Raw genomic sequence first — 26,801 nt, 5'->3', positions numbered from 1 at the left:
GCACAGGGTATAGTCTGCACAGCTCTGAGAAGCTGCCTTGATGGCTGGGACTCTGGGCACAATCTCCACCAGGCTGTGGGGACTGCAGAGTGGGACTTGTGTTTGTGTCTGAATACAGTGGTCTCTGCTTGGCGGAGCAAAAGAAATCATGGTGGGTTTTTGAAACATCTGGACACCTGGGCTCCAGTTTAGAAAGTCTACCTGCAAAGGTCTGATGAGCCTCCTGAGTCTCTGTATTTTGAAAAAGTGCCGTGTGACTCTGATGCCCAGTTGGTGTCTGGCCCGTGAGAGGTACCAGTGAGTGGTTTGGTGGCCGTAATGCAGCACGCCTGAAGAAGGGAACACAGGGACCTCCAGCCTGGAGGACGTTAGAAGGGAGTGTCACTTTTATCTATCCTTTTGTACCAATTGGACTTTTGACTTAAAAAAAAAAATCTGATGGACTGATAAAATGGCTATCATTTATGTCAAGAACTGCAGGGACTTCCCTGGCTGTCCATTGGTTAAGATTCTGTGCTTCCAATGCGCGGGGCACAGGTTCAATCCCTGGTTGGGGAACAAAGCTCCCACATGCCACGGTGCCCAAAAAAAACCCCTGCGAACTCTGGCCTGTATTTGTATCTGGGGCCGGCATCGTAAGGACAGAAGTGGGTGGGCCAGAGGCACAGAAGCGCTGCAGTGTGCAAGCACCACCTCACGGGGGCAGCAGCTGCTCAGAGCTTGCTGATCGCCTCTGGGTGGGACTGAGCACAGGCTTGCAGGATTTTCTGGGTTTGAAGATAAGACTGAAATCACATTTTCAACTGTAATTAATTGTCAACTAATTGTAAAAAATTTAAAGCACGGCACAGAGTGAAGCCAACAAGCCTGTGGACTGACTCTGGCAGAAGGCCAGCAGTTGGTGCGTTCGAATCTTGAATCTGAGAATGATGTTAAGGACTGCGTACCTTCAAGGCCCGTCTGCAAAGCCAGGACAGAGCCAGCCTTTGCTTCTAGAAAATCGGGTTGACTCCCCACAGGTCCACACAGGACAGGAACAACTCAGGTGCCCAGAGGAGTCACCACCCACTCATAGTCATATAATTCAGCACATATTAAGCTCCCACTATGTGCCAGGCTCAGTGCTGGAGACCCAGTGACGTGACAGGCACAGCTCCTGCTCTGGGGGAACACTTCCTTCTAACTGGAGACACACGGTTGAAACAAATAATCACGACAATAAATTCACTGTGAAACATGAGGAGCTGCGGTATAGCACAAGGTTGGGGTTGGATTCCTGATTCCACCCTTGGTCAGCTATGTCACTTCTGGCAAATACCCTAATCTGTCTCAGTGGCCTCCTTTCCTACCTGTGAAATGGGCATGATACTGTCACAGGGTTGTCTTGGGGAATCCCATGAGATCATGCAAATAATTATTAGTCATGGCCACAAAGTAGAGAGAGCTGTAAAGAGCATTAAGAGGGAGCATAGGCTTCTCAGAGAACCCCATCAGGCCCCTCCCCAATCCCAGAAGCTTCTCCCCCGATAGGTGTGAGGCCACAGGTTGGAAGCCTGGGCCCAGGGACTGCTGCACCCCCAGGGCTTAGTCGCCCGTGTGCTCTCCATTCTGCTGTGGCAGCCATGGGCATCTGGGTAATCTCCCGCACTTGCCCCTGGTAGGATTTGGTGCCCAAGGAAGGTACTGCCCTTGATCTCACTGGGAGAAGGCTAGGCCTTTCCCACCATTGGCCAGAGCCCCTCCCACTGAGACTGCCGCATCTCAGAGCTCATCAAATTCTACAATTAAGTATTACAAATTTGGGTGCCTGTATAAAATGAGGTAGAAAACCTTCCTTGTGCCACCAAAGTGCAGAATGCTAGCTTCCACTGGCAGGGACCTCAGTCACTGGGACACTGTGGACCTTATACTTGACCTGGGCAAAGAGGAAGGCAGATGGCAAGAGACTTAAGTGCCAGTAATGCCTCTGGTGCCTTCAAGTTCAGCTCAGTGGAGGAACCCTCAATAGCCAAGATAGGATCCCTGATCTAATCGGGTAGAGAAGACCTGGAATTAGGCTTGAACGTGGACGGTAATTTCCAGGGTACCTATTCCAACCTCCTATTCAAAGCGGGAAGCTCCTCTCTAAGGAGCCTGGCCTTATCTTCTTGTTCACAAGCAAATCACTTTCAACAGTGATTCAGAAACCCAACTAACAGTAAGGGGGCCAAGCGGTTATCTGGGAGGGCAAAGCAGTGCTAACACGTTGCTGGAAATCCGAACTCTTCATAGGGAAGAAAACACAGAAGCAAGCAACACCTCTATAAAGGCCTGGCGGTGGGGGTGAGATCTTTCTTCCTTAGAGTAACAGAAGATGGTCACTCGTGGCCTTTTTGAGGGCGGCAGCACTGGCTGAATCTGGGGCAGAGGGGATGCCGAAATGCCAGAGCAGCCGCCTTCCCAGGAAGCGCCTGGACTCAGTGCCCGTTAGACCCTGACCAGCTGAGACCTGTGGCCGTTCCCTCACCTTCCTAGACCTGTTTACTTCTCTGTCCTGTAGCAGCACCCACCTCACACGTTTGGACCCGAGGAGACGTCACAATGCCCGAAAGGAACTGCTCACCCCACAGTAGCCTCAGATGGGCAGCACCACTCCCCAGCCAGCCCTGGAGTGCTTTATTTCTCTTCCCGTTGCCCACTGTCAGTAGTCTCCCAGTTCCTTGGTACGGTGTCTCCAGAGCCCAGTGGCCCCATCCAGCTCAGAGGCTCATCACCTCACCCCCGTGGTGCTTCCACAGCCTCACACTGTGGTCTCAGTGACCTTCTCTCCAATTCACCCTGCCCCACGCCTCCATTCTCTCCCTCAGAATGGCTTTGTTCACAGAACACGCCTGTTCCGTGTTCTGAAGCCCCCACTGCTCAGGATAAAGGGAATGGAGAGGGCATCTCTATGAGAGCCTGCCGTGATCCAGTAACCATGAAAGGTCCTCATTAAGTACATGTTAACAACCTACTCACCAGAGACATATTAATGTCCTTTGTTACCCGAACGTTATTGACCAGTTTAAAAATTCACTCATATAACAAATCGCAGATTAGTTTCTGCAAAAGCCTCCCAGTGAAGTGTTATCAAGTCCATATCTGATTTCTCAGAGGACTGGCTCAAGTCTTCTCTCCGCTGTTAAGCTTCCCAGACCACTGAATCCTGTGGTTACACCCTCCACCGAAACACACTTGGCCGAGTACAAGCATGGGGTTGAGGCCATATTCTCACCAAGGCGTTCCACAACCCCCTGCCTGCTTCAGGCATAAACACAAGATGCGCGGGGACCCCATTTCATCTTTGCGTCCCTAGCACATAGCTCAAAGTTGGGCACGTTCTAGCTGTTTGTTAAATGTGGATTTAAGGGCTTTCTTCCCATCCCTCAAGCCCCTCCTTTCTGCCGAGGCCAATCACCATGTCCAAGTACAAAAGCCTCAAGAGGAAGGGATGCACCTCATTTTCCACTCAAGTCAAAGGAAAGAGTGTGTTCTATGGCGACAGCCCCCAGGCTGCAGTCAAACCACTTCTGACCTCTGACAGAAGAGCTGCCAGGAGAGGCTGACCTGGCTCACTCAAGACAGGACCGAGTCCTTCGGCCCAGGGCTCTGACAATCCCCAGGAGCTCCTGGACACCCACTCTTCCTTTCCTCCAAGCTGTGCACATGTGTGTATGCTCAGTTGCTCAGTCATGCCCAACTCTTTGAGACCCCCAGAGGACAGGTTCCTCTGTCCATGGGATTCTCCAGGCGGGCATACTGGAGTGGGTTACCATTTTCTCCTCCAGGGGATCAAACCTGAGTCTCCTGCATTGGCAGGTGGATTCTTTACCACTAAGCCATCTGGGAAGCCCTCCTTCCAAGTCATAGGCAAAGAATTTAAGTGGCAATTATTTAACCTAATTCAATCTTCTCTTTTTATGTTTGAGAAAACTGAGGCCCAGGACTAGTACCTCTCCGAAGGTCAGAGGTAAAATAGAAAAGCCAGGGCGTCTGATTTTATGGGCAAGATGGATCTCCTTCAGTTCCCTGTGACAACTGCTATCACAAGGTGGGAACTTTTGACACTGTCAGGGCCACCATGGGGTTGGCTGTAACCAACTGGGGGATCCCTCCTCAGGCATATCTTAGACCCTCTTCTTTTTCCTGATCTCTGTTCCGTTCCCCACATGTCCCACAGGAACAAAAACCTACTGCTCTCTGTAGGACATCTAGTATCGTAACTCTGATGAATTTCTACTTTCAGGCCATCTTTATATCCAAGCTACTCACAACTGGTGCTTTAAAGGTTCCCATGGGTACCATCTCACCCACGCAAACCTCTAATACCTACTATAGGACAGATCAAAGATGGACAGTGGTGCATTTCTGCACACAAGCTTCACTTCGGCCTATGTGTTTAGGTATTGCCATCATTATACTTAACTACACTTGATCTTTTTCCTGTTTGCCCTATACAGCCATGACTCTTTAAATTCGATCTTCTTTCAGAACCCCTACAATTGATCACCTTATAAATTTCTAAGTCAGTTCAAGCCACTTAAAAGCTGCAGTCATTTGCAACTCAATATAAACTTATTAGCTCCCTCACTAGCCTTTGGTTAAAAACGGTTATCATTATTAGTGATATATATATATACTAAATAGTTTTAAGTGTGCTCTACTGTACAGACACACACACACACACATATTCCTTTAATCCTAGCAACATAGGAAGGTTGATAGGCTATCCTTATAAGTTTGATAAAACCCAAATCAAGAGCTGCAGAGGCATAAGTGTGGCAACATGCTGACCCCACTGCAGTATTAGCAGTCATCCTGGAAACTCTTTCACTGGAAGTGTGTGGCTTCCAAGAGCTTTTCTGCAGATAGTCTGAGAAGCAAATAATCATATGTAATTAAGGCTATTTCCCAAATAGCCTAGGAGAGCTGCCAAAGGCTTTCCCGGAATTCAGAGGCAAGCCGGTGAAAACCGTAACCCTGTAGCCTCTGGACGCGAGACGAAGCAACCACAACCTTCACCGCCCAAGTCAGTGCTGCTCCAGAAAACAGGTTCCCTCCATCAGTTACAGAGCTTGCTAGAGGGGTACAGAAAGTTTTACTAATCTTTTGATTCTTGAGAAACGGTTCCTAAGGCAGGCAAGTGTTAGGATTCACCCCCAACCCCAGCCTGTAACGTAAAGCAAATAAAGCATCCGATATCTCTAACTAGGATCTTAAGGTTTCTCTAAACTATTCTCTAGAAACAGCGTTTGCGCCTTTCAGTCTGCCTTTTTAATGGGGACACAGAAAACAAAAAATGCTTGTTTGCAAATAAACATCTGAAAGACTATCATAACAGCTGATCTGGGCTGAGGCATCACAACAAAGTGAGGATTGTGGAAGAGGACAATGCAAACAACTCCGGAGCAAGAAACTCCAGGGCAGAGAACTCCGGTGGTGTGTGCGCGGGGTGTTTCCAGCAGCCTCGAGGCCCCCTCGAGGCCCCATCTGGAGCAAATACAAACTAGAGGGTCTCTGTCACTGGACAACTTATCACCTGGACAGAAAGAAGTCACTGCCACCAACAGCACTGTGCAGTTTTATTAACCATTCAAGTACAGTAGCGTCTGTAAGATCGGGACAGAATTGGGATTTAAAAGTGAACATATTCAGCATCTAACAATTTGAAAGAAGCCACTACATACTCTTTTCACAGACATGTTTCCACGGAGCCAATACAGTACTAGCCATTAACCCAGCACACCAGGTGTACTGAAGTAGAAAAGATGCAACAAGAAAAATAGCTACATTAGAAAGACTTCAACACTTTAGAAAAAGAGTAAAACACTTTGCGTTTCTCCCCTTCAGCCCCTAAAACAACATCATACCGTCTGGATCTACCTATACAGTCCTACATCAGCTTCTAGAATATTTGTCAGGAGGGCAAAAGTAAAATGACACTGGCCAGTACAGTCTTTGGATATTTAGGAAGGGGAGGGGGAGAAAGTCAGTTCTCAGAGCAAATTAGTCGGCTTCAGTCTCATCAGCAGGATCTTTGGATTCTTTGTTCTTCCGCACTTCTTCAATGTGCTTGTCCTGTAAAGAAATAGTATATCCACCAGTCAAGTGAAAAAGCCTACAAGGTCATGCCCCCAAGAGGCCCAAATCAGCATTAGTACATACATTATATGACATGTGTAATAATATACTATTATTATATATATTATGGGAATCACGTAATTAGAGTTCAAAGTCATCATCTTCAAACTTCCTAGGTCACTCATTGAACCTAATGATTCAGCCTTCTACTGCTCTTCCCAAGAACATGCAACTCTGCTGCAAATTAGTGAATATTCCTTACTTAAAAATAAGACATCTCTGATTTAACTTGTTAACCACAAAATGAATGACAAAGACACCAAGCACTCGTGATCAAGGCAGAGCTCACGCCGTCTCAGTGGCGCATCACACCCCGGCTCCCGCGCCTCGGCACCGACCTTCTCCCGCAAGCGCTCCAGCTTGGCGGCCATCTGCGCCTCTCGGTTCTCTTTGTTGGCCTCCATCTTGTGGGTCAGCTTCTCTTCCGCCATCTTACTGAAGTTGTTGTTCTCCTCTATCGCCTTCTGAAGCACTTCTTTCTCGTGCTCCCGTTTCTCAGCAAGCTGCTTCAAGACCTCAGCTTCATGGGACTGGAAAAAAGTTTAATAGGCTAGGCTCTCTGAAATGTTATACAGAATTAGGTCAAATCACAGAAGAAATTATTGAGAGGACTGAAGATAGAAAGTTAGATCCCTTTAAATAATACTGAAGTCAGGACCTGAATTATCCGTATCAGAATACTGTAAAAATTATATTTTCTAGTGTTTTTATTTACTTTGGAAAACTGCTCATATTTGTTCAGAGATTCTTGCCCAATTACTCCTTAAGGAAATCTTTGTAAGATTTACCGCATAATGGTATCAAGATGATTTGAGTGATATATACTTAGAAATGGCACTTTATTGTAAAGAATTTTGATTTTTTAACTTCAAAGGCTACCTAAAGAAAATGAGTTCCTTGTAAAAAATGTAACCGTATTGATAAAAAGAAAATCCACAGATATCATAGAAAATTTAAGATTAAACCTCCAGATTACTATTTAAGCCAAAGGATTTGTTTTAAGGAAAAGCTTATTAGCGTTTTTCTATGGACACTGCGTTAACTTCCGAGACCAGTGGAGCTCTGTTACCATGGTGTGCCTCCTTCAACAGACTCAGAATAGCTTATTACCAGATTCCGATGTCTTTGGAAGCATCAACTTGCAGGAAAACTTCAGAGCATCTGCCATTGGTTCTGTTAATTCTCTTCTTCAAAATCCCAGTCATGATAAGAGTTTCACTATATTTAGCCAATAACTATGTAAAGCTCTGGCTAATGACTACAGGGCCAGTGTTGATTCCTTAAAAAAAAATTCTGTCCTGCCTTCAGCTGCATCTCTTCCACAAACTCAAACTACATGGAATGCATCAACTTGGACTAAATAGAAGAGCAGGTAGCAGATGAAAAACTGTTGCAAATACAGCCACTCTTCCTGGGGAGGTAATTCACTGTTGACAGTGGGTCAGCGCACACACAGAACACTCGTGGCACTGAAACGTGCCCAGCACACGCTACGGCAGCTCAACAGGGCCCCAAAATGCATGTGTGGGGTTAAAGGTACCAGACTTCAAAGCACCAAACTGTGCTGGTTGCAGGCACGTTGACCACTTCACCTTTTTGTGCCTTCATTTCTCTAATTTTAAAATTAGACCCATGCACCCCAATCAAGAGTTGCTAGAAAGAGGGACTAAATGAGAATTTATGTATCATTCTTAACAACTAGAAGGACGCTGAAGAGAGAAATACACCAAAATGTTACCAATAGTTATTTCTGCGAAGTAGGATATGAATTTTCTAATTTATTTATAAACTTCTGTGGTTCTCAGTTTTTCTATAACAAGCATATTAATATTTGCTGACTTTTCTGATTAGTTTTTTTTAAAGATACCTACTTCAATATAGAAGTACTAGATAAAAGCTACCATAATACCAGTATGACAGCTGAGCAACACAATCATGTCACTAGCAATTTAAAATGTTTTTATTGTACCGCTCTCAAAAAACAAAACAAAAACTAAAAAACCACAGACTTACACACAAACTTAAAAAACCAAACCCCAAAACCTTAAGAGACAAAAAAATGAATCAACAACAATCTATTTTCCAAAGAGAAAGCATGAAAAGTATGAATTTTGGTTTCAGACAGAACTGGGCTTAAACTCTAGCTCCAGTACTCACTAACTGTATGACTCAGGAAAATGATTTAACTTTCCTGAGAACATTTTCTAATCCAGTATCTCAGACAACACCTACCCTCTAGGGTCAAAGTAGAAAGGAGAACTATATAAGTTAAAGGAGATGGTACACAATAGGAGCTCAATAAATGATGGCTGGTATTCTCTCCCCACCACTGGCGCTGTAATTTTCATAGTTATAGTCACCACCTAGCTACAATTCTGTTTTCCTCCTCTTACAAAGCAGACTGGCCATGTTACATTAATAAATATCTGGTTTTCTGTAAATTGGTGTTTACCTTGCGTCTTTCTTCTGCAGCTTCTAATTTCTTCTGAATTTCCTCCAGGGAAAGATCCTTCTTCTTAGGAGGGGAAAGGGGAAATTCTGGGACAGATTCTTTTGATCGAGGGCTGAGAATCAGCTCAAAAGCCTGGCCTGAGGCACGCTTCTCCAGTTCCTTCACCTGGATATCTGGATTTGATCATATTTATAATATATTCAGAAAAATGGAGTTTTTCCTATTCTAATAAACTGTTCTATCGTTTTCTAAAAACCAAATCAATTTAATGAATAGAATGAGGGCTGGTGAAGCAGCTGTGTTTACAGGCAAGAAATTATTATCTAAATACCATGTCCCAGAAAAGCAAAGCTCAACATTTTTGGATTGATAAATACCATTCTGAGACATCAGTATTTGACAATCATTTCCCTGAACAGAACAAAAACATGCAAAACTCCACATTTTGCTTTAGACCAAACCAAATCGTCTAATAATGAAACAATTAACTATGTACTCTCAGTACATTCAAGTGGTAATTTTTCTGCTTTAGTTGCTCTCCAATTTATAAAGTAAGATTTTTTTTGGTAAGACCAAAACACAAGTGCCAAATTAAGATGGCTTAAGACCTGAGCCATCTCCTATCTAAAATTAGAAGCCCGTCACAATTTTAGCTTTTCCACATAGATCACCTACCAGAAGAAGCCATGGTGAAGAGAAGACAAGAGACTGGCAGTGTACTCTACACGATTCACTGGCAAGGAAAACCCTGAAAACGATTTTCAAAAGCATGCAATCAATTTCTTTGCATTTCCATGTCATTGATTCAAAGGGATCTCAAATCACATCCATATAAATCAATGTCAAAAAAACCCCACTACTGTGGAATTAAATGACATCATTAGTTAGAAAATTATTTAAAAATCATAAAATACTCAAACACTGGGAAACCTGAATTGAATAGAATGTTGGTTGTAGAAGAGGTTAAGTGAGCTTGCCCGTTCAAAATATACTTAAGATTTTTAAAATTAGACAGGGATTTAAATCACAAGGTCCCCGCCCCTCAGTATAGTCTCCTCCTGGTGAGAAGATAGTGCAGATTCAACGCCTAGTGAGACCGGAGCCATCTTAACACTGCCTACCACTCATTGTGCAAACGAGAAATACCCACCCCTGCTTTGTCTGTGTCTGCCATGTGGAAAACAAAACGCCCAAACTAGTATTAACCAATAATGTCTCACTCCTATTGTTCCTGCGGTTTAAGGTCCTCATTCAACAGCGGGTTAACATGAATTATCAACAATTTTATGAAGCTTTAGGTCTCAGGTTACACCTATTTGCTACCTTGTGCAGTATTTTTCCACGAAAAAAAAACTACATTCCTTGATCTTTTCAAAGGTCATGATTCCTGCAGGCCCAAGTCTAGTGTCAAACACGTAGGAATACAAGTTCTCAACAGCGGGAACTTAAAATCGGAAACAGGGAAACTGTCTAAGCCCGTCGGACGAGCATGGGACTCCCCGCACCAGAACCAGGATGGGCGTGGCCCTGGTCCGGGCGAGGAATAGCGGCAGGCCGCCCCCCGGCCAATCAGAGCCCGCCCTGCACTCCGGCCCCGGGCCCCGCCCCTTCCTCCCCGCGCCTTTTCGAATCTCCCCGAACTCTCAACACCCCGGAGCCCGCGCGCGTGGGAAGGGGAGGGGTGGGCGGGGCTAACGGTCCCATCCGGGTAACTCCGCCCACCCCGGGCTCTCCCCGCGCGGAGTAGCCCCCCATCAACTCCCGCCAAAAACACCTTGAGGCGGGCCCCCGCCCCCCTCGCCCCCAGCCCCGCCGCAGCTGGCCGGGAGGCGCTAGTACTCGGGAGGAAACCGTGGGGTACCCGCCATCGGCTCGCCACCTCTTTCCTTCGCTCCCAGTCTTCCGCCACCCAAAGCCGTCCGCGCCCCTGAGCCGAGAGGACAGCTCTCGTGGGGGTGTCAGCCTTCCGTGGGCAGCCTCACGAACACTGAGCGGGGGCGCTGCCCTTTCCGGCCCCGCAGTCTGGCCCTCAGGTCGCTCCCTGGGGGCGCCGCCCCGCCCCTTCAAACAATGGGGACCCCAGCGGGGGCCGCGCCTGCAGGGAGGCGGGGGAGGGTGGGCCTACGCCCCCTATTGTCTCCTCGAAGGTATCTCGGGGCTACCTCGGCGGGCTCGCCCAGCTGGCCGCACCCCCTCCCCACCACAGCCGCGCCCCCAGGGAGCCAGGGACAAAGCCAGGCTCCGCCCGAGCCACACACAAAGCGGAGCGACCCCCCACCCCGCCCTCCAGCCCCTTTACGGCCCGCTGCCCCGCCCGCCGGCCTCCAGCAGGGGGTCGCTGCCCCAGGGCCGGCCCCTCCCGCTCGCCGCGTCCCTCTCACTGCCCCCGGCCGACCGCCGCCGCCTCCTCCCGAGAGTCCCACACCCACCTGCTCCGTCCGAGCCGCCTGGCCACACTCTGAGCACCAACAGACCCGGGCGCGCACAAAAGCGCCAAACAGCGACACGTGACCTCCCCGCCGGGCTCCGCATTGGCTGGGAGCGGCGGCACGTGCCGACCCCTTCCCACCCCCCCCAACCACAGCCCAAGTGGACCCCGCCTCTGGGGACCCCGGAGCACCTCGGGAAGTGTAGTTCAGGCTGGTGGGACCAGCGGACAATGCCAGGGGTGAGGGCTGATTTGGGGCGGGGGGTTCTCCAGGTATGAGCCGGGGGGCCGGGACGGTCATCTGGCAGGGGAAGGGGGTGATGCGGTGAGCCCCCGCCTGGGTTTGAACCAGTTCTCCCCTTCTTAGGAAAAGGGTGGGGCAAGGTCCCTTTCCACCTCTCAAGACAGTGGTCCCCCTGGACTCCACCTCTGTGGAGCCCCTTGCCCCACATCACACCCCAAGGGCAGCCCTCCCTTGGGACAGCGCATTGCCCTTCCGGAGCCCCCTCGGTGCAGCCACCTAAGACGCCCAAGCCCTTGTGACGGGACAATGCCACTTCATGCCTCCACCTGTCACCTGTATTGTGACATCATCATAATCTAACCCATTCTGCCCAACAGGGCACGGGCGTGGCCCTTAACTCATTGTGTGCGTTCTCCCTACCGTCTTAGGGTCCCCCAGCTGGTGACCCTCTATAGAGACCTGTGGGGGAAAAGCAAAAGGATCTGGAATTTGATCTCCTCTGGTCTAACAAAGTCACTGGGCTTAAATGCAGACTCCATCTGTTCTGCCAAGCCTTTTACCGGACGATAGGGAAGGAAGCTCAATTGCAGTTCTAGACTACACAGACTGCAGTTAAGTGTTGCTTTTGTTCTTGAAGCACGTGCTCCCACATCGGTGCTGGGTCATTATAAAGAATCAAAACAAAAGAAGCCACAAGGTCACGGTTCCCCCTGCCCTGGATAGATGGGATGCACAGCAGAAACACAAAGAAAATTGCTCTGACCCTGGCTATCTTAGAACAGCTGGCCTCATTCTTAAACACAGAAAGGCCAGAGGAAAAATAAATAAAATGAACATGGTTCCCAAGCCCCTTCTCCCATTCCCCCAGTCAAAGCTCTGTCCTTGGTGGTGGTCATTACACCAAAGCACCTGCCTTGAGATACTGACAAGGTAGAAGGACACGGTCATTTTACTGCTCGATGGGCTCCACCTCCCCAAAACCAAGAAACAAACATGACCTTCTTTGATGGAGCAGGAGTCCTCATTTAAAGACTCCCCATGTTCTGCTATTTACTATGGATATGCAGGAGTTAAATATAATTCATAGGTGCTTGAGACAAGGAAAACTGGATTATACAGGCAGCAGACACACCACACAAAGCAAACAATTAGCAATACACTGTTGCCTGAGATATGCTTGTTGCAGCATTTTCTCCAACAATTGCCCTTGTGTGGGGTCGGCCTCTCCCCCGCCCCCAATCTAAGTGGTTTTCCCTTAGCATGTGAGCGGGACCAGCAATAATTCAGATTCTGAGCCCTGAGAACCTTCTCCTTCTCAGACCAAACTTAGCCACCAAACAATCCGGTGTTTCCATCTGTCAGTTTTCTGAGCGAAATCTCAGAATTCGTCAGGAAGACTGGAGGGGAGTCGGGATAAGACCTCACTGAAAAGTGACAGATTAATAGGCAACACACACGAGCAAGAAACTCAAGGCTGAGAAGTCTGTTATACCCTGAACCATGCTTTATCTAGAAGTCTTTGTACTTGATCTGGAGGTTTGCAGAGGAAGGTCCCACCCATTTGATGCATTTTTTTTTTTTAATACAAGAAATTGCCACAAAAATCTCACCTTTCTGACTATTAATGTTATGACAGAAAAAAAAAATAAATCTTTCAAAACACTGATTATTTTAAAGCACTTATACTGCTTCCCACCGCACCCGCCCCCCCCCCCCCCACCTTTTCTTTCTCCCTAGAGCAGATGTCTATTTCCATGGAAACCATGGCTAGGAACGAAGATGTTAGAACTCATGTAGATTTTTCATCTTTTTTAACGATGCCACTTGGCTTCTGGGTTTGTTGTTAGATGCTTGGTCCTGACAGTCTCTGTGACGAGGATTTCCTGAGATCCCCACTGCTGCTTGAGGACTGAGGAGACTGGAGTCGGGTTTCCCCAAGAATGATCCTATGAATAAAAAAGGGTTTGGTGGGGCTTTGGGGTGGGGCTGCCTTTCTGAGAGCTAGACCACAGCTATGTATTGTCAGTTCTTCTGAGTGTTCATGAATGAGCTTTGGAATCGGAATGGCTTTCAACTGTGAGAGAGAAAACAGCTTTGCCATCTCACTTTGGAAAGGGGCAGAAGCTCCTTTCTTGGAAGGTTCCAAGAACTAACTTCAAAATCCACTCCCTCCTGAAGTGGCAGCAAGGAGTTAACATTTGCATCTTGGGATTATCTGTCTTTGCCGATGAGAATTATTTTTGCCTCTGCTCAGATGGTTTGGTCGAATTGCTGGGGAGCTGGCTGTGACTATGGATTAACACAAAGTGAAGTTGAGATATGGCAGCCATCCAGCTTATTTGATCTGTGTAGACAGCTAAAGGAGAGCCCTTCAGGCTTCAAAGTCCAAAAGGATGTCTACGCTGATCAAACAAGTCGGGCTGTTGTCAGATCTGCTCTGTTCTTACAGAGCACCGGCTGCCTTTGTTCATTGTTGGTTCTGAGGCTGCAGGGTTGTCTCCCACAGAGGCGCCACTGAGTTCCACTGCTGTTTACAGGGCCTGTCCTTGGCCGAAGGTGTCGTGGGAGAGGTTTTCTCCTTGTCCCCAGCCTCGCTGTTCCCTTTGTCCCCTAATCCTTAGGCATCATGCTCTAACACTCCCTTCCCTGTTCAAAACCTCTCTGTGAATCTGCTATTTTACTTGCTTGTCTCCCTCACTAGACAACTAAGCCTAAGAAGGCAGGAGTTGTGTCTCTGGTATCCGTTGTACCTGCCCAGAACGGAAGCTGGCCCTGGAGGGTGGGGCCTGGTTGGTTGCAGATGACTTTAGGCAAGAACCACCTCACCCATCCTCAGCTTCCACTTCTGTGATGCTTGACACCTGCACTAGCAGAGGTGGTGAGGATTAAGTCAGATAATGTATGTGAAAGTGCTTAGCACGATGCCTGGCCCCTCTCAGTGCTGATTTGTTAACCATTATTGCTAGAGAAGTTTCTTGATTGCTATAGGTTACTGAATAAATGAATGAATGATGACTAGTAGACTTTCTCCTTTGGGTGGAAATCATAGTCTCTGGGTTAACTCTTTTCCCATGGAGTATTTTTTAAAATTCAATTAATTTAACATTTTGAATAAATAAACACATTCACACAGTTGAGAAATAAAGTATGAAAATTCCTTCTCCTTCCCTCCCTCATCTATCCCCATCTGCCAAATCCTCTACTTACCCTTCCCCTACTTTAACCTTTGTTACTAGTTTCTTGTGTGTCTAGGGTTTTCTTCTCGTAAGCAGTTTTGCTTACATGTATGGTAGCAAATGTGTGGCCACATAGTCTTAATCCCCCTTCATAAGAAAATGTCAGTCTACTGTAACTGTTCTGCACTTAGCGTTTTTTCACTTCAGAACACATATCAGGGATCTTTTCCATATTCATATATCAAGCATTTCTTGGATCTGGGATCCAATGTATGAACGCTCCATAATCCAGTTAACCAGTGCCCTGTCTATGGCCCTTAGGTTAATATTTGCTATTTCAAACAATGCTGTAATGAACAAGCTAATATAGATGGTGTTTTCCATCTGGGTAAGTATATCCGAGGGGTAAGTATAGCTGAAACTCCAACACTGTGGCCACCTGATGCGAAGAACTGACTCATTGGAAAAGACCCTGATGCTGGGAAAGATTGAAGGTGGGAGGAGAAGGGGACGACAGAGGATGAGATGGTTGGATGGCATCACCAGCTCAGTGGACATGAATTTGAGTAAGCTCTGGGAGTTGGTGATGAACAGGGAAGTCTGATGAGCCACAGTCCATGGGGTCACAAAGAGTTGGACACGATTGAGCGACTGAAGTATATCTGAAAGATATATTCCTAGAGTAGTATTGCTAAGTCAAAGGACAAACACATTTGTAATTTGGATAGTGCCAAACTGCCTTTCATAGGAGTTGTACCAGTTCAACACCTACCATGTGGTATTTTAGTTCATTATCTCAGTTCATTCAAAAATGATTTGAAAGGTTTTGTCCCCAGAAATTTCAGGCATTAGGGAAAAGGAGGGGGAGGACTAGAAATTCCGAGAAAGACACGCTGTCAGTTTTGTCTGTGTTAATAATGCCTATAAACACTTGATAAGCAGCACCTGATCTTAGAGCAGCTCGGTGCCTGCCTACACTGTATCAGTGTCTCAGTCTTGTGGGAGAAGTATCTGCAAGTGTCATCATGAGATTGGAAGCTTTTTGAAGGCAGAGTCTTTTTCATAGCTGTATCCCACTCCCCCCTCCATGATGCCTGACACAGTGGCTGGCACATATCGTATTTAATCAGTTCTAAGATGTATGTTGTCCCCGGATTTGTGTGTCTTTAAAATCAGTGTGCTCAAGTCCATGAATACCATTTCATAATTGCCAACAGCATATTTTCTTAGTGGCACATAAAATAACATCTTAAAAATAAATGGGATTTCTGACTCAACAAAATATGGTAAAGTACATACATATTGACTACACCAAAGCCTTTGACTGTGTGGATCACAATCAACTGGGGAAAATTCTGAAAGACATGGGAATACCAGACCACCTGACCTGCCTCTTGAGAGACCTGCATGCAGGTCAGGAAGCAACAGTTAGAACTGGACATGGAACAACAGACTTGTGCCAAATACGAAAAGGAGTACATCAAGGCTGTATATTGTCACCCTGCTTATTTAACTTATATGCAGAGTACATCATGAGAAACGCTGGACTGGAAGAAACACAAACTGGAATCAAGATTGCCGGGAGAAATATCAATAACCTCAGATATGCAGATGACACCACCCTTATGGCAGAAAGTGAAGAGGAACTCAAAAGCCTCTTGATGAAAGTGAAAGTGGAGAGTGAAAAAGTTGGCTTAAAGCTCAACATTCAGAAAACGAAGATCGTGGCATCTGGTCCCATCACTTCATGGGAAATAGATGGGGAAACAGTGTCAGACTTTATTATTCTGGGCTCCAAAATCACTGCAAATGGTGACTGCAGCCATGAAATTAAAAGACGCTTACTCCTTGGAAGGAAAGTTATGACCAACCTAGATAGCATATTCAAAAGCAGAGACATTGCTTTGCCAACAAAGATCCATCTAGTCAAGGCTATGGTTTTTCCAGTGGTCATGTATGGATGTGAGAGTTGGACTGTGAAGAAAGCTGAGCGCTGAAGAATTGATGCTTTTGAACTGTGGTTTTGGAGAAGACTCTTGAGAGTCCCTTGGACTGCAAGGAGATCCAACCAGTCCATTCTAAAGGAGATCAGCCCTGGGTGTTCTTTGGAAGGAATGATGCTAAAGCTGAAACTCCAGTACTTTGGCCACCTCATGCGAAGAGTCGACTCATTGGAAAAGACTCTAATGCTGGGAGGGATTGGGGGCAAGAGGAGAAGGGGACGACAGAGGAGGAGATGGCTGGATGGCATCACCAACTCGATGGACGTGAGTTTGAGTGAACTCCGGGAGTTGGTGATGGACAGGGAGGCCTGGCATGCTGCGATTCATGGGTATGCAAAGAGTCGGACATGACTGAGATACTGAACTAAACTGAACACACATTAAATGTGAGTGGAATGGGGCCAAGATGTCACTGCCCCTGCCATCTTCTCACTCTGTGTTCTAACCTTCATCCCTCTTATCTAAGTCCATGCCGTCTTCTAATGATTCCTTTTTATGGGGATGCCTTCTTGAGCTGCCATCTCTCCCCTGAACTCTAAAAAAACATTTCCAGCTACCTAAAGGACACCTCCTCATGGATGCTCCATAAAGCCCTCAAATTTGATATGACCCCCACACTGAACTAATATCTTCCCATCACCCATATCTCATTTCTCCATTCTGTTAGAGGCTTTGGTAGGCTCTCACCCTTCAGGCCTAAAACTTCAGTCAAATTCAACTCTTCCAGAACTTCCCTGATGGTCCATTAAGAATTCGCCTCCCAATGCAGGGGATGGAGGTTTGAACCCTGGTCAAAGAATTAAGATCCCACATGCAGCAGAGCAACTAAGCCTACACACTGCAACTAAAGAGAAGCTCCCAGATGCCACCACTAGAGAAAGCCCATGTACCACAATAAAGACCCAGCACAACCAAAATTTTTTAAAAACAGACACACAAATGGACTTCCCTGGTGGTTCAGTGGTTGGGAATCCACCTGCCAATGCAAGGGACAAGGATTTGATCCCTGGTCCGGGAAGATCCCACGTGCCTCGAGGCAGTAAAGCCTGTGCACCACAACTACTGAAGCCCCTGCACATAGAGCCCAAGCTCTGCAACAGGAGACGCCAGCACAGTGAGAAGCCCACACACTAACTAGAGAGTAGCCCCTGCTTTCCCCAACTATAGAAAGCCTGTGCCCAGCAACGAAACCCAGGGCCCTCAAAAAGACAGTCAACTCTTCCCTCGTTCTGTAAGCTTCCACTTATAGAAACAGCATTTTCTAATACAATGGAACATTTAAAATGATAGTAACTAAAAGAATGGAGCTGGAGGACTCATACTTCTTGATTTTGAAACTTGCAGCAAAGTTACAGGAATCAAAACGTGTGGTACTGGCATAATAGTTGTGTCTGACTCTTTGTGACCCCCTGGACCATGGAACTCCCCAGGCCAGATTACTGGAGTGGGTAGCCTTTCCCTTCTCCAGGGGATCTTCCCAACCCAGGGATTGAACCCAGGTCTCCCTCATTGCAGGCAGATTGTTTACCCAGTTGAGCCACAAGAGAAGCCCTTCTAATACAATGGAACATTTAAAATGATAGTAACTAAAAGAATGAAGCTTGATTTTGAAACTTGCCGCAAAGTTACAGGAGTCAGCACAATGAGGTACTGGCATAAAGATAGACATACAGACCAATAGAACAGAGTGTCGAGCCTAGAAATAAACACTTGCATATATGGTCAAATGATTTTTGACAAGAGCGCTAAGATCCATTCAGTGGGGGAAAGGACAGTCTTTTCAAATGATAGTGCTGGGAAGCTGGATGGCCTCATGCAAAGAAATGAAGCTGAACTCTTACCTCACACCATATACAAAAAAATTAACTCAAAATCAATCAAAGATCTAAATATAAAAACTAAAACTATAAAACTCTTAGAAGAAAACATAGGAAAAAAGCTTCATAACACTGGATTTAGCAATGATTTCTTAGATGTGACACCAGCCAGCAAAAGGAAAACACAGACAAATTGAACTTCGGGAAAATTAAAAATTTTGTGTGTCAAAATACATTATCAACAGAGTAAAAAGGCAACCCATAGAATGTAAGAAAATATTTTCAAATTATATATCTGATAAGGCATTAATATCACACTGAGGGCATTATGCTAAGTGAAATAAGTCAGACAAAGAAAGACAAATTCCCTACTTGTATGTAGAATCTAAAACAACCACTCCCCCCAAAAAAGAAACAAGCTCATAGATACAGAAAAAGCCTGGTAGTTGCTGGAGTAGAGGGGGTGGGGTGAGTGGGTGAAACGGGTGAAAGGGGTCAAAAGATATAAACTTTCAGTCGTAAAATAAATGAGTCATGGAGATGTAATGTACGGCATGGAGCCTAGAGTTAATAATATTGCATTGCACACTTGAAAGTTGCTAAGAAAGTAAATCTTAAAAAGTCTTCATCACAAGAAGACAAAATTTTGTGACATACAGAGTGACAGATATTAATTAGATGTTATTCTGGTAATGATTTTGCTACATCAGATCAGATCAGAGATCAGTCGCTCAGTCGTGTCCGACTCTTTGTGACCCCATGAATCGCAGCACGCCAGGCCTCCCTGTCCATCACCAACTCCCGGAGTTCACCCAGACTCACGTCCATCGAGTCAGTGATGCCATACAGCCATCTCATCCTCTGTCGTCCCCTTCTCCTCCTGCCCCCAATCCCTCCCAGCATCAGACTCTTTTCCAATGAGTCAACTCTTCGCATGAGGTGGCCAAAGTACTGGAGTTTCAGCTTTAGCATCATTCCCTCCAAAGAAATCCCAGGGCTGATCTCCTTCAGAATGGACTGGTTGGATCTCCTTGCAGTCCAAGGGACTCTCAAGAGTCTTCTCCAACACCACAGTTCAAAAGCATCAATTCTTCGGTGCTCAGCCTTCTTCACAGTCCAACTCTCACATCCATACATGACCACAGGAAAAACCATAGCCTTGACTAGATGGACCTTTGTTGGCAAAGTAATGTCTCTGCTTTTGAATATGCTATCTAGGTTGGTCATAACTTTCCTTCCAAGGAGTAAGTGTCTTTTAATTTCATGGCTGCAGTCACCATCTGCAGTGATTTTGGAGCCCAGAAAAATAAAGTCTGACACTGTTTCCACTGTTTCCCCATCTATTTCCCATGAAGTGGTGGGACCAGATGCCATGATCTTAGTTTTCTGAATGTTGAGCTTTAAGCCAACTTTTTCACTCTCCACTTTCACTTTCATCAAGAGGCTTTTGAGTTCCTCTTCACTTTCTGCCATAAGGGTGGTGTCATCTGCATATCTGAGGTTATTGATATTTCTCCCGGCAATCTTGATTCCAGTTTGTGTTTCTTCCAGTCCAGCGTTTCTCATGATGTACTCTGCATATAAGTTAAATAAACAGGGTGACAATATACAGCCTTGACGAACTCCTTTTCCTATTTGGAACCAGTCTGTTCCATGTCCAGTTCTAACTGTTGCTTCCTGACCTGCATACAAATTTCTCAAGAGGCAGATCAGGTGGTCTGGTATTCCCATCTCTTTCAGAATTTTCCACAGTTTATTGTGATCCACACAGTCAAAGGCTTTGGCATAGTCAATAAAGCAGAAATAGATGTTTTTCTGGAACTCTCTTGCTTTTTCTATGATCCAGCGGATGCTGGCAAATTGATCTCTGGTTCCTCTGCCTTTTCTAAAACCAGCTTGAACATCAGGAAGTTCACGGTTTACTAGTCATTGGGTAAATGCAAATCAAAATGAGGATGACTACTATCAAAAATCCAGTACATAGCAAGTGTTGGTTAGGGTGTAGAGAAATTGAAGCCTTTGTGCACTGTTGGTGAGAATGTAAGATGGCACAGTTGCTGTGGAAAACAGTATGGAGGTTCACCCTAAAATTAAAAAGGGAACTATCATGGACTGGTGGTACAGCGGATAGGAATCCGCCTGCCAGCGCAGAGGACGCAGGTCTGATCCCTGGTCCAGGAAGATTCCACGTGCCGCAGAGCAACGAAAGCCCATGCTCCACAACTACTGAGCCCATTTGCAGCAACTACTGAAGCTTGTGCTTTAGAGCCTGTGCTCCACAAGAGAAACCACCTCAGTGAGAAGCCTGTGCACTGCAATGAAGAATAACCCCTGCTCACAGCAACTAGAGAAAGCCCATGCTCAGCAACGAAGACCCAGCACAGCCAAAAACCAAAAACAAAAGCAGACATAGTCTATGTTCCAGCAAGTACAGTTCTGGGAATACCTCTGCCAGGAGCTGGTGGAGAAGAGCGAATGAGGGATACTGTTTAATGAGGATAGAGTTTCAGTCTCCTAAGATGAAAAGAGTTATGGAGATGGATGGTGGTGATGGTTGCACAACATTATGAATGTATTTAATATCACTGAACTGTATAAAATGGTCATGATGGTACTTTTTATGTTATGTATGTTTTACTACAATAAAAAAATCTGAAAAAATATGTTAATAGCCTTAACATAGTCATAGACCACTGACCACATGGCAGGTACTGGTCTGAACACTCCAAGTTTGTTAACTCATGCTAACCCCACAACAATCTTATGAGATTTATTAACTTGAATTGTAAAGATGAGGAAGTGAGGGTAACCAGTTGTCCCAGTTTGCCTGGGACTAAGGGTTTTTCCTAGAATTCAGGACTTTCGGTGCCACAACCATGAAAGCCTTGGGTAAACCCTAGTGAGTGGGTCCCTCTAAAAATAACTGAGGCCCAAAGAGACAGCATCTTCCTAGACATGTCAACAGGGTCCTTGTCCTAGGCTCTGCACTTCCAAGGGATTCACTCTGACCCATTTCCTGCTGTGCACATTTTCATAGGCAAGGAGTCCCCTGGGTCCAAGGAGCCATGCCCACCCTGAGAATGGGTCTAGACTACACTGTGAGAACCAGGACTCCAGAACGCCCTGTCCAAATAGCCAGGGTCCACTTTCAGCAACTGTACCAACCTCTTCCCTGGCTCTGTCCTCCCAAGGGCAAACTTCCCTGCCATTGAGTACACCCTATACCCAGGGCTGGCTACTCATAACGGGTGTGGATACACTCTGGCCATGAGGTCTGGGGTGTGGAAGGTACATACAGGAGCCATAAATAGGAAGAGAAGGGATCTAGCTCAGCCACATTCTGACCTGGAACTCCAAGGAACTCAAGGATTCTCAACTCAAAACCCAGTTTCTAGGTTACTTTGCAAGTATATTTGTCAAAGTATTGGGTTGGCCAAAAAGTTCGGTTGGGTCTTTCCATACCACCTTATGGGAAAACTCGAATGAAATTTTTGGCCAACTCAGTTCAGTTCAGTTGAATCACTCAGTCGTGTCTGACTCTTTTAGACCCCATGAACTGCAGCACACCAGGCCTCCCTGTCCATCGCCAACTCCTGGAGTTTACTCAAACTCATGTCCATTGAGTTGGTGATGTTATCCAACCATCTCATCCTCTGTCGTCCCCTTCTCCTCCTGCCTTCCATCTTTCCCAGTATCAGGGTGTTTTCCAATGAGTCAGCTCTTTGCATCAGGTGGCCAAAGATTGGAGTTTCAGCTTCAGCATCAATCCTTCCAATGAATATTCAGGACTTATTTCCTTTAGGATGGACTGGTTGGATCTCCTTGCAGTCCAAGGGACTCTCAAGAGTCTTCTCCAACACCACAGTTCAAAAGCATCAATTCTTTGGTGCTCAGCTTTCTTTATAGTCCAACTCTCACATCCATACAAGACTACTGGAAAAGCCATAGCTTTGACTAGATGGACCTTTGTTGGCAAAGTAATGCCTCTGTTTTTTAATATGCTGTCTAGGTTGGTCATAACTTTCCTTCCAAGGAGTAAGCGTCTTTTAATTTCATGGCTGCAGTCACCATCTGCAGTGATTTTGGAGCCATTTAAAAAAATGAAGTATGGCACTGTTTCCCCATCTATTTGCCATGAAGTGATGGGACTGGATGCCGTGATCTTTGTTTTCTGAATGTTGAGTTTTAAGCCAACTCTTTCACTCTCCTCTTTCACTTTCATCAAGAGTCTCTTTAGTTCTTCTTCACTTTCTGCCATAAAGGTGGTGTCATCTGCATATCTGAGGTTATTGATATTTCTCCCAGCAATCTTCATCCAGCCCAGCATTTCTCATGATGTACTCTGCATATAAGTCAAATGAGCAGGGTGACAATATACAGCCTTGACGAACTCCTTTTACTATTTGGAACTAGTCTGTTGTTCCATGTCCAGTTCTAACTGTTGTTTCCTGACCTGCATACAGATTTCTCAAGTTGCAGGTCAGGTGGTCTGGTATTCCCATCTCTTTCAGAATTTTCCAGTTTTTTGTGATCCACACAGTCAAAGGCTTTGGCATAGTCAACAAAGCAGAAATAAATGTTTTTCTGGAACTCTTGCTTTTTCAATGATCCAACGGATGTTGGCAATTTGATATCTGGTTCCTCTCTTTTCTAAAACCAGCTTGAACATCTGGAAGTTAACAATTTACTTACTCTTGAAGCCTGGCTTGGAGAATTTTGAACATTACTTTACTAGTGTGTGAGATGAGTGCAATTGTGCAGTAGTTTGAGCATTCTTTGGCATTGCCTTTCTTTGGGATTGGAATGAAAACTGACCTTTTCCAGCCCTGTGGCCACTGCTGAGTTTTCTAAATTTGCTGACATATTGAGTGCAGCACTTTCATAGCATCATCTTTTAGGATTTGAAACAGCTCAGCTGGAATTCCATCACCTCCACTAGCTTTGTTCATAGTGATGCTTCCTAAGGCCTACTTGACTTCACATTCCAGGATGTCTGGCTCTAGGTGAGTGATCACACCATCATGGTTATCTGGGTTGTGAAGACCTTTTTTTGTATAGTTCTTCTGTATATTCTTGCCACCTCTTCTTAATATCTTCTGCTTCTGTTAGGTCCATACCATTTCTGTCCTTTATTGAGCCCATCTTTGCATGAAATGTTCCCTTGGTATCCCTAATTTTCTTGAAGAGATCCCTAGTCTTTCCCATTCTATTGTTTTCCTCTATTTCTTTGCATTGATCACTGAGGAAGGCTTTTTTAAATCTCTTCTTGCTCTTCTTTGGAACTCTGCATTCAGATGGGTATATCTTTCCTTTTTTCCTTTGCTTTTCGCTTCTCTTCTTTTCACAGCTATTTGTAAAGGCTCCTCAGACAGCCATTTTGCTGTTTTCCATTTCTTTGTCTTGGGGATGGTCTTGATCCCTGTCTCCTTCATAATGTCACAAACCTCCATCCATAGTTCATCAGGCACTCTGTCTATCAGATCTAGTCCCTTAAATCTATTTCTCACTTCCACTGTATAATCAATCATAAGACATTTGATTTAGGTCATACCTGAATGGTCTAGTGGTTTTCCCTACTTTCCTCAATTTAAGTCTGAATTTGGCAATAAAGAGTTCATGATCTGAACCACAGTCAGCTCCTGGTCTTGTTTTTGCTGACTGTAGAGCTTCTCCACCTTTGGCTGCAAAGAATATAATCAGTCTGGTTTCAGTGTTGACCATCTGGTGATGTCCATGTGTAGAGTCTTCTCTTGTGTTGTTGGAAGAGGGTGTTGGCTATGACCAGTGTGTTCTCTTGGCAAAACTCTATTAGCCTCTGCCCTGCTTCATTCTGTACTCCAAGGCCAAATTTGTCTGTTACACCAGGCAATTGTGCTATACCAAATTGTACTGGCCAACTCAGTACAAGGGTAAAACACGTATTTTTTAAAAAACTGTTTGTTAGCTTGACTTATAACTCTTAAATACTTAGACATAAGATATGTGGGCTTCCCTTTTATACTCCTGCCTTAGGTCTAACAAATGCTAGCAGCAGGCCTGAAAAGAGATTTAAGTCATGTGAGTAACCATGCCACAGGGGAGCACAGAGGTTTTGCAGTCTGGTTCCAAGTCTAGGCTTTTAGCTATCACTCTAAACTGTTTTATTAGCCTAACCCTATTATTTTACAATGGGGGAGAAAAGCCATACAGAGAACTTTAGACATTTGTCCAAGATCACACAACTAACTCAAGTCACAGCAAAAATCTGAAGCTGTGCTTTACTTTTTAAAAATATTTATTTTTTGCTTCACTGGGTCTTTGCGACTGTGCATGGATTTTCTCCAGTCGCAGGGGTGGAGGGTAGGTGGGGGAGGGTTAGTCCTAGATGGGGTTCTCATTGTTGTGGTCTCTCTTGTTGTAGGGCTCCCCTGGTGGCTCAGACAGTAAAGAATCTGCCTGTAATGCAGGACACCCAGATTCAATCCCTGGGTCAGGAAGATCCCCTGGAGAAGGGAATGGCAACCCACTCCAGTATTCTTGCCTGGAGAATCCCACGGACAGAGGGGCCTGGCAGGTTACAGTCCATGGAGTCACTTCCTATAAAGTCACACTCCTGTGTGTTTTGCTGACAGCAACTCTCAGCCTTGAGCCCTTGGTTTTTGTGTGTACTGAAATTCTTTCCACCTTCAAGGTCTTGATCAATCTTTCTGATCCCCATCCACTGTCCTGTATTGTAGCTATCCATAAGTATGTTTGTTCTCCTCAGTAGAGAGTAAGCGTCTTCAGGGCAGGATTCTATGTGGTTTTGTCTTTGTATCCCTACAGTGCCATGAACTCACCAAATGTTAACCATCTGGTTGATGTCTTTTTGGCCATTAAACCACACTTAGGGCTGAGGGACAAACAGCATAAATCTAAGTATATATATATATATATTCTGCACCAACTATCACAGAGACATTTAAATATATTTATAAAATATATATATTTAACTTCTTTTTAAACTTTTAAATTTGAAATCATTTTAGATTTCCAGAGAGTTGCAAAGGTAGTACACCTAGTTCCCACAGACCTTTCAGCCAGCTCCCTGCTAGGCTAACATCTTACATAATCATGGTACATTTATCCACACCAAAAGATTAAATCTGGCACAATACTATTAACTAAGTGACTGGCTTTACCTGGATTCCCCAGTTGCCTATTGGGGTTCTTTCTGTGTTCCAGGATCCTATTCAGGATACCACCTTGCATGTAGCATCTTATTTCCTTAGGGAGAAGGCGATGGCACCCCACTCCAGTACTCTTGCCTGGAAAATCCCATGGACGGAGGAGCCTGGTAGGCTGTAGACCATGGGGTTGCTTATTTCCTTAGCCATTGACATTTCTTTTACTGGTGAGGCTGGGGCCGGGGGGATGGGAGGGTTGGATTGCTTTCTATGTTTCTTTGAATCCTTTTCCAAATAATCAAAATGTGAGCATGGGGATGGTGAGGTAGCAGCACTCGCCCTCTGTTGGGCTGCTGGGGTTTCGAACAGGGAAGGATGATTTTCATCTGAGACCTAGTCTTTTTCTTGAATGGACACACGTGAGCCTAAAAACAGCATTACTTTTAATTCATTAAATTTCTGGGCCATTCCATAGCCCATTTTCCCGTGGACTGGCACAAAACACGTTCCCAGTTACTTATAAAAACTTCCAAGCAGTTGGCACTTATCAGCAATCTTAGCAATTCAGTGAGAACAGAGGTCACAGCTGTCACAGGAAGTTGAGACCAAGGCTGCTGAACCGCACCCCCCCAACCCCGGAGGCCAGGAGGACATGTTCACGGAGTAGCATTCAAGCCTGGAAGAGGAGGGTGTGGCTGGGGTGTCAGATGGAGGAGGATGCTGTGTAAGAGAAAAGACACAAGTGAAAGAAAAGCCCGTGTCTCTGGAACTCAGAGCTGATTTCCAGCCCTTCTGGGCTTCTTGCTAAGCCCTTACATCAGTCGGTGAGCACCAGCACTGCGGTGCGCTCATGACTGCCCCCTTCCCACCACTTGACTGGGTCACCACAGACCACCGCCTAGATGGGCTTCAGTCTGCCCCCTACCTCGAATCCATTCCCAACGAGGGCATCAACTCAAATTTAACAACTCAAACCACTGGAGGATGGGGGCCCCATCTAAGGGGGAGGAATGGGGTGTACTACTTTCATGGGGTTGCCTTAACAAGGTGCCATAAATCGGGTGGCCCAAACAACAGAAATGCTTCTCTCATGGTTCCAGGGCCCAGAAACCCAAAATCTAGATGACAGCAGGTTACTTCAGAGGGATGGGAGGGAGAATCCGCCACGCTCTCTTCTAGCTTCTGGCAGCCTCAGCTGTTGCTTGGCTTATAGATAGCAACCCCCTCCCCGAGCCCACATCCTCATATCTTCTTCTCTGTGCATTTATCTGTCCAAACTTCCCCTTTATATAAGGACAGCAGTTGTACTGGCTTAAGGACTCCCCTGGGGGCTTCCCTGGTGGTCCAGTGGTTAAGAATCCGCCTCCCAATGCAGGG

General features: G+C 45.7%; 1 protein-coding gene across 2 annotated transcripts in view; it reads right to left on the bottom strand.

Annotated features, from left to right (window-relative positions):
- Window positions 1-5,572: 5,572 nt before the first annotated feature.
- The window catches only part of STMN1 (stathmin 1), a 30,634-nt gene continuing 9,405 nt past the window's right edge, over window positions 5,573-26,801 (bottom strand). Inside the window, exons 1-5 of one of the 2 annotated variants that reach the window (XM_019980889.2) lie at window positions 11,041-11,133; window positions 9,287-9,359; window positions 8,612-8,784; window positions 6,498-6,689; window positions 5,573-6,096 (exon numbers count right to left, since the gene is read on the bottom strand). In XM_019980889.2, coding sequence (XP_019836448.1) covers window positions 6,025-6,096; window positions 6,498-6,689; window positions 8,612-8,784; window positions 9,287-9,299 — 450 coding nt within the window. In that variant the 5' untranslated portion in view covers window positions 9,300-9,359; window positions 11,041-11,133 and the 3' untranslated portion in view covers window positions 5,573-6,024. Of the gene's footprint in view, window positions 6,097-6,497; window positions 6,690-8,611; window positions 8,785-9,286; window positions 9,360-11,040; window positions 11,134-26,801 lie in introns of those variants that run through there. The other variant, XM_019980896.2, reaches the window with a different exon arrangement.

Source organism: Bos indicus, chromosome 2 (genome assembly GCF_029378745.1).
Source record: "Bos indicus isolate NIAB-ARS_2022 breed Sahiwal x Tharparkar chromosome 2, NIAB-ARS_B.indTharparkar_mat_pri_1.0, whole genome shotgun sequence".
NCBI lineage: Eukaryota > Metazoa > Chordata > Mammalia > Artiodactyla > Bovidae > Bos > Bos indicus.
Note: the sequence above shows the minus strand (reverse complement) of the source record. Positions and strands in the feature narration are given on the sequence as shown.